This window comes from Cygnus atratus, chromosome 2, assembly GCF_013377495.2.
Source record: "Cygnus atratus isolate AKBS03 ecotype Queensland, Australia chromosome 2, CAtr_DNAZoo_HiC_assembly, whole genome shotgun sequence".
In the NCBI taxonomy this organism is placed as follows: Eukaryota; Metazoa; Chordata; class Aves; order Anseriformes; family Anatidae; genus Cygnus; species Cygnus atratus.
In genome coordinates this window covers 20,373,160-20,390,546 of record NC_066363.1, presented here as the reverse complement: position 1 = coordinate 20,390,546, position 17,387 = coordinate 20,373,160, and the positions used below count along the sequence as shown (strand labels likewise).

Here is a 17,387-nt window from a genome sequence, read left to right as displayed (position 1 = left end):
ATATCCAACCTAAACCTCCCCTGGCGCAACTTTAGCCCATTCCCCCTCGTCCTGTCACCAGGCACGTGGGAGAATAGACCAACCCCCACCTCTCTACAGCCTCCTTTAAGGTACCTATAGAGAGCGATGAGGTCTCCCCTGAGCCTCCTCTTCTCCAGGCTAAACAACCCCAGCTCCCTCAGCCGCTCCTCGTAAGACTTGTTCTCCAGACCCCTCACCAGCTTCGTTGCCCTTCTCTGGAGTCTCTCGAGCACCTCCATGTCCTTCTTGTAGCGAGGGGCCCAAAACTGAACACAGTACTCAAGGTGCGGCCTCACCAGAGCCGAGTACAGGGGGACAATTACCTCCCTAGACCTGCTAAAGAGACCTGCTAAAGAGTCACGTTCTTCCATGACTTGTAGATTAACGTGCTGATAATTTTTTAAAGATTACTTTCAAATTTGATAGGAGAACAAGGAGTTAAATTACTAAAGATTAAGATGCTTATAAGGTCAGGGTGCCTTTGAAAGCTAAAAATTTTTAATTGAATTTGTGTCTTTCTTCATTCAGAAGTATTTAATCCTATGAGCTTCCACAAACTGCCAAGGCTTGTTGCAGGGAAAGGAAATGAAGAGAGGATCTATGAAGTGATTTGGCCGAGCATATTCAATGTTTGGGGAAAATAATAAACCATTATTAATGGAACAATTAAAATGTATAGCTCTATAGGATTTATATCAGTAATAGTGTTTTTTGTTGTTGTTTGTTTGTTTGTTTCAGAACATTGCCACTGTCCTCTTAACCCTATAGTAAAATTTTAGGTGTGACTTGGATGCTCAGTTTAGATGAGACATATATTTGATTATTTGAACACTGACTGAGATACAGGAGTAACTCATGCTTGTCATGCTCAATTCTCTTTCCTGTCAGTCCATTCTGTAATTTATACATGGAGAAAATATTTTTCCATAAATAGGTCAAAAATTCCAGGATTCTTTCTGAAAAACAAGACATGCTTTATAGTGGCAAAATTAAAAAGACATTTATTTCTTGTGGTTATTAAAAAAAAAATCCTTAAATCCTGTTGGTTCTTTATTACTGCATTAAACTATGTAATTGTCTGTATTAAACATCTATTACATTGTCAGAATTTGGGCCATCACTTTTTGATAGAAGTCAAAGAGATCAATATCTGGCTTGAGAGGGCATAAGATTAAGGCTTTATCTATTGCAAACACTATCATTATTCTAATATCTATATTACAGTAATTCAGAGGACTGTGAAAGGCAACTGTGCCTCTTAAAAGCAGTTTAATGGTTATTCAGAAAGCTAATGTTAACAGGAAAAATGCATAACAGAAGGAGGGAAGGTCTGGTCAGATTTATTTTTTTTAACAGTGTTCTTGGAAATTATGTGAGGTAGAACGAGAATATAATCTAAGTGAAATACATACATAAACATAGCATACACCTTCTCAACAGTGAAAACTAAAACATGAAAAAAATAAGTTCTTTTAATTTAATTCATGAGCTGTCTTTTGCTATGCCAATGTGATTAAAAATGTTTGGTTGTGGATACATATTTACATACATACAGAAGAGGTCATTAGAACCTACTCAGTCCAATTAACACAATGCAAATGGATTTTGCATTCTAATTAAAAGGTTTTTTTTTTAAAAAAAGTGCTAATAAATCCTGTCAAAATTCTGTCTTCCACTTAAGTGGAAAGAAAATCTAATTTAAAGTTCCTGTAAATCTTTAGCTGTTAATTTCATGCTAAATAATTCTGTAAACATTTCTAGTGGATGTAAATATAATCCTTCCTGAGAGAAGAAGTAATAATGTATAACCCAGATATAATCCGTAAATAATAATAATAATAATAAATAAATAAAATAGAAATAATGGTGTTTTTTTTTTTTTTTAATAAAGTATCAACTATTGCCCTTTTTTAAGTGGAGACATCAAAGCTTAGGGCCAAAGAATAGTCAACAACAACAAACCATCTTCAAACCAATTTTTACTGTAGTAACTCCTCTTAAATGCCAAATACCAATGAGCTGCATACTCAGTTCCTATTTAGGCTTCAGGCCATTATGCAAATTTTATGTTTTTATGGGATATAACTTTAAAGCAATGAAAATATTTTTCTGGAATTTCAGTGCACCTTTCCGTCATGGCAACTGATTTGTTCAGAGTTGAGACAGATAGCACAACAGGTGATAACAGTGATAACAATGGGTGGCCACATTAGTCAACGAGCTGTAGAAAAGCAGTGGAATAGATGGGAAAGGAGAGAGCCATAGGCAGAAAGGGAAAATAAATTTGAATTTGAATGGTACTTTATGAAGACCTTAGGTGAGGAGATGTCTGTTCTCTAAATCTCCAAATTACTGTTCTCTGCTATGAATTCAGCTGATAGTAACCGGTAGGTTGACAGAGGAAAAATATTTTTTTCCTTTTTGTATTTTGCTATAAGTAGTTTAGGTAAAGTTTGCTAGTACTTCTGTTGCTTATTTTTTTATAAATAACTTCAGCTCCTGTTTAGTGTTATAAAGAGGTCTGGGAAGTGGTGTAACTTGGATCTGATGAAAAAATTGCCTTCCAGTTACCTGTTTTCATCAGATAAGCACCCAAGTAACATCAAGAGGTCAGGGAGAGCACCTGAATCTGAAGGGACATGGCTGAGGAGCAAACCACCCACCACCAAAGCAGCTGAGCAGGGATTCTGTAAAACTGATATATAGATGGCTCTTCTTAACAAAGAGGCTTAAACAACTGTTTTTTGTTGTTGCTTTTTATTTATTTGTTTAGGAAAAAATCAACAAATCTTTCTTAATTTTATTCTTATAAGAGAGTTATAAGTTCTGACTGAGAGATGTGGGTTTTTTTTTTTTTCTAAAGTCTTCAGTTATGTAGATGAACATAAAAGCCTGAAAGCAGTGATACACAGAATTGTTCCCAGATAACTGTTGACAATTCCAAATTTAGAATAACAAGGCTCCAGTGAAAAATAAAAAGCAATGATTGAAACAGATATTTGAAGTGGAGAACTCTCCTTTTTTTTTTTTTTCCTCTTACCTTTCTGCACAATATTGATTTTATTTTCTGGTGTTGTTCCTTTCAGAGAGTAAATCTGTCCTTCGATTTTCCATTTTATGGCCATTTTCTACGTGAAATTACAGTGGCAACTGGGGGTAAGTGGCTTTCTAACTGTTTACCCTGAGTAATTTGAGAAGAGTTTCTTGCAGGTATTTTAAATCTTTTTTTTTTTTCTTTTTCGTTCTATACATGTCAAGAGAGAAACTGCAGTATTTCTTTAAGAAACTTTGCTTTCCACATAAAAGAAAATTACAAAATATCAATATCATGAAAATTCAAGCAGCATGAATTTAACTGATATAAAACCTTCTCAGTGGAAGACTTTATAGTGTTAATTGTTTTCTGTTTATTTTTTTACCCCAGTAATCACATTTGTGTGTGTGTGTGTATATAACATTTGCACTCATGGAGACAGTGCTGGAGCCAAAACAAGGGAGAGAAATGTCAGCAGATTTGGGCTGCATGAGGACAGGGGATTTAGTATCCGATGATGATAAGTGCTGGTAGAAGTACGTAACTTGGGCCAGAAAAGGAAAAAAGAGAGGCAGAGGGGAGCATTGTGGAGAGCACAACTGCAGCATTCTCTCATCTTTAAGATGTCCAGCAAGTTCACAGACTCTGGCTTGTGGAGGTCTGCTGAGAGGTGCAACAGGACAAGAAACATAAATAGGGGCCACTGTCACCAGGACCAGTCCTGTCCTATCCCTGGTCAAGGTTTCTCCTTCTCATGCTGTGGGTGGCCAGTTGGCCAGGACCTGAGGATGTTGCACTGGAGCTCTGAACAGGGAGAGTACAAATAAAAGGTTAGGGCAGAGCAGCAACCAGAGCCTCAACAAGAGTAGGAGCAGGAGTGCAGGTTGATGTCTGAAGTTCTGTGTTAGTATCTCCACTTTGCTACAAAAGTAGAAGAATACAAGAGATGGACAAAGGTAAAAAAAAAAAAAAAAAAAAAAAGTCTGATATGAAATGGTTGGATTGCAGCCAAAGTGACTAATAAAATAAATATTTGCAGAATTATGGGCTGACTTCACTATTAGGATTTTTTCTTCTTGGTCAGAGATGGCATTTTGATGTTGAGAGAGACCAGATGAGTTGTGAATGACTGATTGTAATATTGGGGCTTGTCTGATTTTTAGTTGTTTTGGTGGTTGACCACTGACACCTAGCTCCGTATCCTATTACTAGAGGAGTTGAATTTCATGTGGAGTGAAAGCATGGGGTAGGATGGATCCTGCACAGCTAAAGCAGCGGCAATGGGGACAACGTTCATTCTGTAAATGCCCCCTAATTACTACTGCTGAACTTATTTCCTTGAAACTTTATAAAGTTCACTCTTTCTTCAAGTAATTCTTTTTATTTGGTCACTCTTCTGGGTCATCACTTTTAATGAGGGCCTGTCACTGAAATGCTACTTTGATCAGGCTTCTCCACGTGCCCCTAAACGCATTACTAGGAGTAAAGTTTGGCTTTCAAGGAGAGCTGTGCAATAGCTATTTGCAAGGGAAAGAAAATTCTTTTAGTGTGGAACGTTTATGGACTATTTATTTATTTATTTAAAAATAAATAAAACAACTACAACAAAGAAATCTTGCAGATATTTAGGGTCAACTGCAGCTTTGCAGAATTCTTTTCTCTTGTTATTATAGTTGATGGAACTCTGAATGGTAATTCTTCTTTTTGTTTTGCTCTGCTTCTACTAAATACAATTGTACTGTAGTGAATAGATTGTGGACTATTGTCAAGCTAAATAGCACTTTAACATCAGTCTTCAAAATAGGCCACTGACATTAATACAGAGACACTTCTGTCCTTCATGTTACACTTCCGTAATCTTTATTCTCAAAATTAAGCATGAAAAGGTGAGATCTGGTCAATAATCACTTCAAAAATATTACCTTAATAAAGCTCAGTAACTGTAAGTCATCCTGTCAGTTCAGGACAGGATGCAATTTCTGCAACTTTTAAGTCTTCTAAGCCCTTTTAGCAGGAAAAGAAAGATCTATTTCTGTGACAAACCTCTGATAAATGTTTCACTTAGGCTCTATTCGCAAAGTTTGTTACCACAAGTTATCTGTGGTGCAGTGTGACTTCTATCACAGAGTCACAGAATGGTTGAAGTTGGAAGGGAACCCTGGAGGCCACCTAGTCCAAACACCCTGCTCAAGCAGAGGTACCTAGACCAGGTTGCCCAGGACCATATCCAGATGTTTTTTGATGTTCTCCAAGGACAGAGCTGCCAAACCTCTCAGGGCAACCTGTGCCAGTGTTTCATCAGCCTCACAGGAAAGAAGTTCTTCCTGATGTTTAGATGCAACTTTTTGTGTTCCAGTTTGTGCCTGTTGCCTCTTGTCCTGGCACTGGGCACCACTGAGAAGAGCCTGGCTCTGTCTTTGTACCCTCCCTTCAAGCATTAACAGACATTTACAAGATCCCCCTGAGCCTTCTCTTCTCCAGTCCCAACTCTCTCAGCTTCTCACAGAAGAGGTATTCCAGTCCCTTGACCATGTTGGTAGCCCGACATTGGACTCTTTCTAGTATGTCCACATCTCTTTTGTACTGGGGGGGGGCAGAACTGGACACAGTACTCCAGGTGTGGCCTCAATGGTGCTTAGTAGAGTAGAAGGATCACCTCTCTTGACCTGCTGGTGAACTGTCCCTAACGCAGCCAAGAATACCGTTAGCCTAGCATTAGCAGCAAGGGCACATTGCTGACTCACATTCAACTTGGTGTCCACCAGGACTCATAAGTCCTTTTCTGCAGAGCTGTTTTGCAGCTGGGTGGCCCCCAGCATGTACTGGTGCCTGGGGTTTTTCCTCCTGAGGTGCAGGACTTTGTATTTCTTCTTGGTGAACTTCATAAGATTCTTATTGGCCCACCTCTCCCGGCTGTGGTAGCCTAACAATAAATGGTAAGGACAGGTCCTTTTAATACTGTATGGTCTACTGTTTCTCAGTAGTCAACATTTTATAATGGCATTTTTATTACTAGAGGTCTGGAAGACCTCACGAGGTTATTCTTGGATGAAAAGAATGACAAAGTTAATGTGTACAGGTGTCCCACATGACAAATGTACACTTTCTGGGGAACAGAATATGATTAATTATGCTAATGACAACACTGCAAACTGTTTTTACCTCCCAGTCAAGAATTAAACAACCTTGTCAAAAGGAAAGTTGAGGACAATGGTACATTAAATCCCTGTCACAATAAAAATGACTACTCTAATGTTTTCCTCTTTTCTTTATGTAGGTTGTGCTGTGGCATAGTACGGTTTCCAAGTTGCCTTTTAAATTTCTGAGGTGTATACTCAACTTATTTTTCTCTTTATTGTTTATTTAGAAAAGGTAGTAAAAATAACTAGTTTGAGGGCTTTACTCACTGATGTCCTCAGCTTATGTTTTACAAAGCTATTTAATTTATAACTAGAAGATAAGACAGTTTATAGTATTGTTCTAAGCATAATTAGTAATTTGTGGTTCTTTGTCATAGAAGCATGTCTCCACAAATTCTTATAAACCACATTTTTAAAGTAATGTCATGTCCTGTTGTGATTTTTGTTTATAACTGTAAGCTTTCAATATTGGAAAATGCAACAAATACATAGAAAAGGTGTTTAGAATATAACCCATGTATTTGTACAGGCAAAAAAAAATAAATCAAAACTCTTCCTCAAATGGATTTGTAAAACTGGTGGTTAGTTTGGGGCTAATTACTACTAGGGGCACCTGTGAGTACATGGTGACAATAACTTTCCCTTATTTGACATTGCATTTACTTCCCCTTAGACCTGTTTTGTGGCAAAGCAGCATCTAGAAGCTCCAAAACATATTAAGGCATTCTGCCAGGTCAATATGACCTTTGATTTAGGCAATCTTTCAGGAACAGTCATTAAAATGAAAACCATGTGTGCATCCCCTAAGAATCATAGAATTTTCTGACTAGTTATAAACCTGGATTCTATTGTGGGTTTTGTTGTTATTGTTGTTGGTTTTTTTTTGTTTTGTTTTGTTAAGATTTCCAAGGCTGTTTCAGTTAAAACTTCTCTACCTCTTCGGAACTTTTCTAGACTAATCAAGACAATTATGTCATGACTACAACTCGCTGACACTGATGCTTTTTGCCTTGAACCGTCTGTCACATTTCATTCCCAAACAAAATGAGTTTTGCAAAACAGAAGTCAGTGCAAGTATTAACATGCTGATTATGAGTGTATATGTGAATGTTTCTCTAGCAACTTCATTTCAGTTAATTATGATATCATTATCAAAGTCAAATTTTGTGAATTGAAAGGAATTGTTACTCTTGGAGCATCAGTTTCCAAAATGTAGTAGTAACTACTTTCAGCAAATTAAAAATGGAAATGAGATCTGTGAGCTAAATCTTGAAGTCTCTGGTTAATTTTTCACTCAGCCTTACCTTGGGCAAGTAACTACCAATTTCCGAGTTCAAAAGGAGATGTAGGACAGTGAAAGGTTGAAGCTTAGTCTGTTCTGGGACATGAATGTGTAGACCCCCACTAGATGGACTAGAGGAGGAGGATGATCAGTGGACAGAATGGGTTAGAAGAAGGGGTTCCCTGTTTGAGCTACAGCAATGTATTAAGGAGCCAGGAACCCCATGTGGTGAATTAAATTAAATAATTTTATACACTTGGAGGGGCATAGCTGCTTGTGGTTTCAATTGACAGGGAACACTGGATTGTAGCAAGGAGACAGTATGATCCCGGAAAACCTAAAGGGAAGAAAAACTGCAAGAGAAAAGGACATAGGGAGAAACCAAAGTGGAGGTCCCTGCTATTAGGATAAGTGATAGACATTTAATAGATCAGCAATTTCAGTAGTAGCTCCCAGAGGGCAAGTTGTTGCACCATTGTGTCATGGAGCACAGATGAGTGGCACAGGAGAGAAAAATAGGTGTGAATGAAAAGATAAAACTTCAATGTTACAATTCTCTGGTGTTGTCTATGTCCTATATCACGCAGATTACTGTGTTGTCAGTGAGTGAGTTCTTCAGGTATGCAAATTTAGAAATAAGAATATTGTAAAAATGACAGAAGAGCAAATAATTGTGGCAGGCTTCTATCCCTATATGGAAAAACATGCAAATTAGCATGCGTAGTAATAGGTTACACTAGGCAAACCACAGAATTGTAGGAGAATAGATTATAAACTGAACAAGGCAAGAACAATCATCTGATGATCTCTAACAGGCAGAGATCACTGCTCCAGCAACCTTGTACATATCTGTAACAACCTGGGCATTCCATGAAAAAATCACATCTTTATAAATTATAAAATGTATATTACGAGGAAGAAGTAAAAATTAACAGAAAAACAATAGATTAGTATTTAGTGAAGGAAAGCAAAAGGAGTGAGTGACATGGTTACTGCTTTGTGAAGGCTTAGCTGATTCATGATGGGTTGATCACAGGTGGTTCTGGAAGGGGCACTTGGGTGAAAGTGCACAGAATCTGAAATAATTCTGCCATGAGTTAAGAGCATTGGCATAGTCTGCAGGCAAATTTACAGATGAAATTAATAGGTTATAGAGAAAGGATGCAATTCATCTATCTGTGTTGACATCCATGTCCATGTTTGTCATCCTTAACTCATCTACAGTCAGCAGAGATGTAATCAATATAGTCACTAGTCAATGAACACCAAAGGCAGATGTTTAAAGCAGGTTGGATGAACTGCCTCTTGTATCTAATTCTCTCTGTTTGTCAATGTATTATATTACTACAAAGAGAGCTTGGGGTGATGAGCTCAGGTATAGATGTTTACCATTTTTAATGTATTAGTCTGTGTGAGTTAACCATATGGTTATTTTACCAGATAGCACAAAGAAGGTTTCAGAAATGTCCACCTAATCCATGAAATATCAAAGGCACAAATACGTATTCAGAAAAAAAAAAAAAAAAAAGGCACAAAAGACTCAAATTTGTTGCAGAGAAAAAAACATTTATTAAAAATGTTCTGCATAGGTAGGAATCTTATAAGAATTACAACAAGGAACTTCTGTTAAAAAGTTTGCAAATGCTAAATCAGTCAAAATATAGTTAACATGGCACCTTGTAGACAATTGAAACATAGCACTGAAAATAAAATATTTTGGAAGTTTGAAATGACCAGGGATGCCAAATACAGCATGTGTTGGCCAAAACTAACCAAGGAAGTTAGAGGGCTGATGAGAATATATGGGAATTACAGCAGCAGGAGCTAAAACAATATATGTGCAATAGGTTTTGTAATAAAGTAGGGATGGGCCTTTGAAAAGCAAACCATGTATTTCCACATTTCTGTAGCTTACTGCTCAGAGATCTGGAAACTAGACAGCCCGTCAGACACTTCTACAGCATTCGACAGACACAAAGCACTGACACATTTCAGCAGAGCAGTCAGCTGTTCCATCCTGTGATATTTGAGAGGACGATTGCTAATCATCTTGTAGGGAGTTTCTGGTATTTACCTGAGAATGGCAATTCATTTTCATATTGCCCTGCTGAAGTTGGAGCAAGCAGTTAAATTTGTAAAGACTGCTTTAAGAAAAGCTACTGGGGAAATAAAAAAAAAAAAAAAAAAAGCTTCTGCTAAATGATCCTTCAATGGAGGTGCATTCCTTAGCAGCAGGCTTAGGTATTATTTGAAATAATTCTTACTGGGGCCATGCTACCTGAGCATTCCTACTACCATTAATAATGGAAAGAATACCAGACAAAAAAAAAATCCCAAAATGAAAACACACTGTTTTCAAATAAATGTTTGCAATTTTCTAAAATTGAAATCAAGAACCCTTTGTATGATCGTGTTACTGCCTAAAGTCAGGTTATGTCCTAAAATATTTGTACTTACTGAAGAGAGAGGTCTTTTTTCATCTAAGATGACACTACATAGCCGTTCATCAAAACTGCAGATGTTTTACCCAGTACTGATTCAAGGCAAAATCACAGGCACTGAAAATGGTGAAATATAGTTTCTGTTGAAAACTGCTGTTATTGGAGCTTGTGCTGATGAGCAACCATGAAGCACCTGAGCACAGCCTCTTAACTCACCAGTTGGGACAGCAGGTTCATATCTTTTATTCTTATGAGAAAGAGTAGTGCTTATTCTAGTATCAAACTGTTTATAAATGTGCATGTAACTTGTGGGAAAGTAGCAAGAGAGGAAGAATCTTGAGTTGATTAGCTAGACTGCTGCTTAAAAGTAAATTCTATACGTTTTGAGGAGGGATACTATGAAAAATAATTACCGAACTGCACAGAATTGTAATGTACTTTTGCATCACATTTTGCAGTACTTTACTTCCAGGAAAAAAAAAAAAAAGGAAGTGAAAAAAGCATGCTACTGTTAAAGGAGTAAGGCCTGAGGCTGTACTTCCTGAGCTGTCTTTTTTTGTTGGCCCACAGGGTAATACATCTGAGCAGGAGGGAAATCTGTCCCCTGTTCTATGTAAAGAGAAGGATCCAGATGGTTAGGATCTGAGATTGGAAAGGGTGATGATGGCTGTGAATTTGCAGCCTGGGATTAGCCTATATTAGTGGAAGTTTATCAGGAGATTTCCAGACCTCAGAGGACAAATATGCTCACATGTTTTCCTTGCATCACTCATAAATTTTCTTAAGCTTTAAAAAACAGTGAGTAGATGGAGTAAAATCTGTCTGGGTTATTTTACTGGGATATCTGAAGTACTACTGAGTGGCGCATCTTGTTGGTGCCTGTCAGAAATGTGAGTCAGGGCTTTTCTGATCATTCCTGTTGCTCTACACCCTTTAGCACAGGAGCCAGCAGGAAATGTGTTCATTACTTAATGAAGAGCTCTTTGATAACAAAAGTCATTTTATAGACTACAGCTGTTAAAAGGCAAAGGTGATATAAAGCAGAGTGTACATCACAATGTTTCTAGCCAAAATCAGTGACTCAGGCTACCCTGTGTCCATTACAGGGGATTACACTTGTCATCACCAGTAGGCAAGTAACTCTGAAGGACTGTGGAGAGCTGGCTATTGACTGGCAAATATCAGCTCACAGAACTGCATTCTTTTTGCCTCTTCACATCCTGTCTTTTTCTGATGTCTTATATTACAACACAGCTGTTAGTATTTTTTTTCCTCCCTGTATAGCTTCCTTTGTCTTTACTCCTGTGTCAAGTGTCCCTTCCGGAGCTACCTTTCCTCCTTCTGTAAGGGGGGAGCCCTCGTATCAACTTCCCCTGAAATTCTGTTTTGTCTTGCTTTCCATCAGTGAACTCTTAAAATTATTTCTGTTCCTGTCTTATTCTTTATCCTTAGAAATTGGCCCAGAAACAGGGTAAAGATAATGATAAGCTTTGGGGGGGGGGGGGTGGAAATCCATATGCCTTGACATCACTCTGACCTTGACATAGAAGGGCATTAGCCTACTTAAGGATGAGGTTTACAGGAAGTAGTTGTACTGAAGTGGTGACAGGACTTAAAATGGTCACATTTGTATTTGTCTGTAAGGTTCTGTTTCATAAAGTAACAGATACCTTGCCAAAGCATTTGCCCACATGGAATGTCAAACAAATGCTTAAATAATTTTGCAGATCAGACAATAATAACTTGAATGGCTTAATGTTAGTGTAAACAGCCTTCAGGATAGCCAGCAACTGCTTCACTGAACATTGGGAAATTGTAAGGTATAGGTTGTGTCTAAAATGAATCCACTACTTTTTATTGTAGAATTTTATAGTAGGCATAACTTATACTGTCCTTTTTGCAGCATTGCAAAGTTTAAATAATATTGTGCTTTTACATCATAATAAAAATTTTAATGCATGACAAGTCTTTATTTCTGCATCTCCCACAAAACACAGTGTTTATTTGGTTTGTTGCATGTTTATAAGTTTGAAAATGAAACTTCAATCCATTTATGCCTTTGTTTCAATACACTTTGTAAAAGCTACTGCGTATGTCCAGTCTCATAAAGCTTTATGTGGTTTAATTTTGCATTTCCTATCCTATAACACACTCTTCTAGCTCCTATTCTCATTGTAAAAGATTGAATAATTGAATGTTGCAAATCTCAGCTGAAAAGTCATTTACAAAGAAAAACAAATATGTATTTCCAAACCAACACCAGGCAACTGAAAGCTAGTGAGAACAATGGGTAATATATTTAATTTCTTATTAAAAGAGAAAATTCCTGTTAAATAGTGGAAAATAGGCCTTGTTGCTATAATACAGTGTTGCATTAAAATGATGTGTTGATGTGGAAGTCCTGGACCTAAGGAAGTGTTCTCAGTCTGTAAACCTTCTAAGATTCATAAAATATTACTTGTATATGCCTGTTTCAAACAGTCAAAATAAAAAAAAAAATAAAAAAATGCTGACAGTTGGTTACATACTTTTATTTATTTTTTTAAAGGAAGTGATTCAAAGCATAGATGAGTTAGAGATCAATCAGGCTGGGAAACGTGTTGAAAATGCAGTTCATATGCAAAGGACTGCTCTAAACTGCAGTATTTCTAACAAGAGTCAGAGTCTTATTATTTTGAATTCTGCCCAATTATAATTAATAGCTGTCCTTTTCTAAAAGTTAACGTACAACTTTGACAAAAGCTCTGTTCCTGGTCCTCTTAAGTAAGGTTTGTTTGAAAGTGTTGAATTCCTAATAGTATCAATTTAGATGTAAAGGGCTTGATCCTATGTATGTCATGGTGAAGGTTCTTTATTTTTTTGCCTCTCAGAGGCAAACTTGTAGAAACTTCTTGTAGGCCTTCCTTCAGGCTTCTGTAAAAGCAATATTAAAATTTTTGATGTGAAATTATGTACACTATGTGATGCTATTGTTGACTGGTACCATGGCAGCATGTACCTTTGCTGATTGTTCATAACAACCAGGGAAACTGAGGGCTTCATCTCCTTCATATCCATAACTGCCATATATTTATGTTATTAATCATGAAATACTGATGAAATTCAATTTGTTCCTTATGTTTCTGGTAAATTCTATGGACTACTGCACTGACTGTTTTGGCTGACTCATTTGGCTTCCTTAAGAAGCCTGTTAAAATAACTAGTCACAGAAAAAAATGTCTTGGTCTTAATGCTACTGAAGCAGATTGTAAAGCTCTACATGCTGCCACAGGATGTTCCCCTAATTGCCTGTATTTTGTATCAGGACAACTCCGCAACGCTTCACAGTAGCTGCTGTGTTAAAATCATTTTCTACTACCGAAGGCAGAACCAATACTCACACCCACTCCTTTTCTGAAATAGCAGAGCAACAGAAATGATTACCCTAGTCAAAGGGTAAAATATGAAAGTCTATATTTTCCAAAAGACATTACATAGAACGTTAATTACAAGAAGAAGAGACTATTTTGCACAAAGTTTTTGCATATTAGTAGATAAATTGTCTTTTATTCTTTCAGGATAAATATTAGAAATATTATGGTTGGAAGAAGCTCATAAACTTTTGTCAGTTCAACTAAATGGTGTTTTTAAAGCTATGATGCAGTGGCAGTCCTATCTATCCAGTTAATACATTTTTATTGTAGAAATTAAGGGGCCTTTCTCCACTTTTTTTTTCCTGTCCATTTTAATACCTTAAAAGGTATTTCAACAGCTCATATGAAGATGTAGCGCAAAGTTTTTAAACTAGCTCAAGGTTAGTCCAACAGCTAAGCACATATGCTGTATTATTTTTGTAATTTAATCTAATACTTCTGCATTGCACTACATTAGCTTTAGTATCTCTAACATGATGCAATGTTACGTGTTATAGATGTGCTTATAAAAGCTTGATTTAAGAAACAAACAAAAAAAGAGAATAAAAAAGAAAAAGCATAATTCAAAGAACTGTTCCAGAAAATCCTCAGAAAATCTGAATTTTTGTATTTTATTAAGAAGGAAAAAAGAATTATAAGAAAGAGAAATCCTTGAAAAAATGCCCTAGTTTCCAGCTTGGAATATCTTGGAAGAGAATCTTATTTCTTCCCCCTTTTTTTTTTTTTTTTTTACTTCAAGCTTACAAATTCATTGGGCACTGACAATATGTCCAAAGCATTTTTACCAGGAGTGTGGAGTTTTTGGTTGCTGTGCAGTAAGCAGCTTGTTGTTATCTGAAAGAAAAGTTTGAAAGCTTAGGCAGGCTTAATTAAAATCAATGAAGGATTTAAAAGCAAACACTAAAATTATTGCTGGAGAAATATAATTAGCAAAATAAATTGCATCCTAAAATATTTCCAGAGCAGCCCACAGGGACCCAGTGCCAGTCTTCACTAATGAGGAAGCAAGAAATATTCTGGGGAAGCCACAAGAAGGCAGCAACAAAAAAGACTGGAACAATCCTACTGATAGCACAGCCTCACATTAAGAGGCTATTTTGTCACTTAGTTTTACACGTTACCAGCTGCATTATTAAAAATATAAATATATTTTCTTTCTTCCTGTTATTGTCTGCTTTGTCGTATCCAAAATTACTGATTACCCATAATTTCCATTTCCTACCCGTGTTTCTGAAGACTGCTAGTGAGTATGAAAAACTCGTGAATCAAACCACATAAGCCTTTTTATGCTTATTACTTCAGATAAAGTATTCTAATTTCTCTATTTGGGATCTGTCAATGTCAGAGGAAATGTCTGCTCTTAGAATTTCACTATGAACTCTAACAGAATGCAGATTTTCTTAATATCTTGAAGGTACTGTTTTGTGGATGTGATGATTGTCCTGCTTTGACTCTTAGAGAATTTTAAGAAAAGCAAATTCCTGCAACATAGTTTGCATTCCCTGCAGTTTGAAAACAGAGTGCGTGCAACTGCTGTCTGAGTCACATTATGAAAAATCACTTGTCTGTTGCCAGCTTCTTCGTTATAACATCATACCTTCCTTGGCAACAACCTTGTCTCAAGCCAGTCCTTGCTAAATTCATTACCCTTGCAAATTGTCAGATTGATATCAGACTGTTTTCTGAAACCAAGGCCATTGAAATAAACAGGTTACTATGCATCTTTGTCAGTTTTGACCTGGGACCTAAATTTCTTCACTTGCTTCCACTTCTCCTTACAATTTTGGCCTTGACTCCATTCACATCCTATCCTCCTTCCTTCTATCAGCTGTTTGACTAAATAACGTGCCCAGCCTTCAAGCTTTCTCCTGCATATTCTTGCTCCTGAGATGTCTCCAGGTGTGAGCAGTGGAAAAGAAAAAATTATAACCAATAGTTAAATTTTGTGATAAAGCACTGACCTAATAATAAGAATGTCACAAAAAAATTGAAGGAATCAAAAATATTTTTTTTTTGTTCTTTTCACAGAAAGTTTAACTCAAAAGTAGACATTTGTTTTTGTGTTTTATTTCCACTTACTTTGGACAGCTTCTTTATGTTCCTGAACGTTGAAGAGACTATTCTGGATAGGGTTTTTATTTCAGATCTTCAAATGCTAAGCACATATAATAGTAATAATTCCACACATTATGTGTCATTTTGAATTGTGACATGCAAATAGGCTCCTGTTTCAGTCTTCAAAAGCAGTTTGTGTCCATGTTTTCCTAGTTTGTCTCCAGGAAACAATAAGGTAGCCAGAATCACAAACTTGCTGTTCCTGCTCTGCCTGAACTGACCAGCTCTGATCTTAGCCCTTAAAAATTAGGGGATGAATATACAAGGGGATAGGGCCATCAGTGTGTCTCCTTCAAGTGTTATGGGTTCAAAGCTGCCTTGTATTGCCAGAGACAACATGGGCATAACTTAGCACGCAGGGTCTGCCCTGCTGTTCCTGTTAGAAGTGTTTTAATTTCACCTATTACCGTACTAAACATTCTATTCCAGATGACATATAGCCTATAACTCTGTCTTTAACCAACCTAAAAAAAAGAAAAAAAGACCTTGTAAAATTGCGTCATGACCCTTAATGCCTGGGGCCAGTTACCTGGAAAAATCATTTTGCGGCTATTTGCTTGAGTAGAAATGGTGACTTTTGATTTCAAGCTCCTGCACATGACAGTCTGGGATGTGCATGCACATCTGAGAGCAAACAGTCTAAAGGCTGTTGAAGAAAACTTAAATGGAGGTTGTTTTAAGACTCAAGGGACTTTTTTGGTTTGCTAAAAATTATTGTGGTATTATACTATTGTTTCATCAATGAAATAAGTGCTTATTAATTTAAGAGGTCATTAATCGGAGTGAGATAATTTGGTGACTGTTCAGCTTGAGCTGAATGGCAGATGTGTGATTTCATAATGGAAGATGCAGTGAAGCCAAATAAAACAAGGTGTTATTTGGCAATGGCTTAATAGTTCAACAAAAGTCAATTTCTATAAGCCTTTTTTTCTTCTTCTTTTTTACTGCAGTTTGTTCTGTTTTCATTCCTTACATTATGTGTGAGAGGCATGAAACATAAAAGAATAAAAATATCTCTGGAGTGTTGACTATGATTCTTAAATTTCACCTCTTTTAGTCTTATGGAGTAAAATAAAGAATTTCCTTCTGTGGAGTAGTTTTCTATGAAGTGAGATTAAAAGGCATTATATGTTTTATACATTTCATTTTCAGATTCCTATTCCCTAATTTCTACCTGCCTCACAAAAAGAATTGCAACCAGTATTTTAAGGTCAAAATTATGTTTATTAATCCATCCACCACATTTAATTCATGAGAGGTATTCTGTAAGCCATTAGACCTGGAGACACTGGGGCCTCCTTATTGATCAGATAAATTATTATGTTAACTGTACATTTGCTTCTCTGTCCAAATAATACACTCCTACCTACAACTACTGTTTCATTTCCTTCACTTTTTCAGCTCTGAGCTGTATCATTTCTGAAGTGTCAGGCTGGGGTTATGTCAGCCTGACTCTCCTTGGTCTCAAAAGTCTAGGTCCACATGTTCAGGAAAAGGACTTCAAGCATTCTTCAAAACAAGTTATGTTCTTAGCCATTCTAATAAATTCTTGGCTTCTATTAAATAGTAGTATGGAAGAAAATCCACTTTTTGCTTTGGAAGAGATATACTTGCACTGCCCTTCAACAGCCAGCCAGTGGCTCAATTAGATACATAAAAATTTCTCTTTAAAGAGAACTTGTGAGTTTTTACAAATGCTTTGTTTATGCTTCTGCAGCTGTAGCTTTTATGACCATTTTAGTTGTTAATTCCAACTTCTAGTATAAACATGGGCTTTTGATAACACAGAAATGAGAAAGTTGTGCACTCAGCTGTAAAAATGTCCAAGAAATAATATTTGGCACTAATTCACTCGACGCGTAGTAAAACATTTCAGTGGAGTAACTTGTGTTCTCTTGGTACTTCCAATAATTTGGAGTTCTTTAGAATCTTGCCCTAGAT

General features: G+C 36.7%; 1 protein-coding gene across 1 annotated transcript in view; it reads left to right on the top strand.

The window, feature by feature from the left end:
* Positions 1–17,387, top strand: part of PLXDC2 (plexin domain containing 2) — a 269,462-nt gene that overhangs the window by 153,709 nt on the left and 98,366 nt on the right. The window contains exon 4 of the mRNA XM_035545164.2: positions 3,108–3,177. Within this exon, the coding sequence (XP_035401057.1) occupies positions 3,108–3,177 (70 nt within the window). The remainder of the gene's footprint in view (positions 1–3,107; positions 3,178–17,387) is intronic.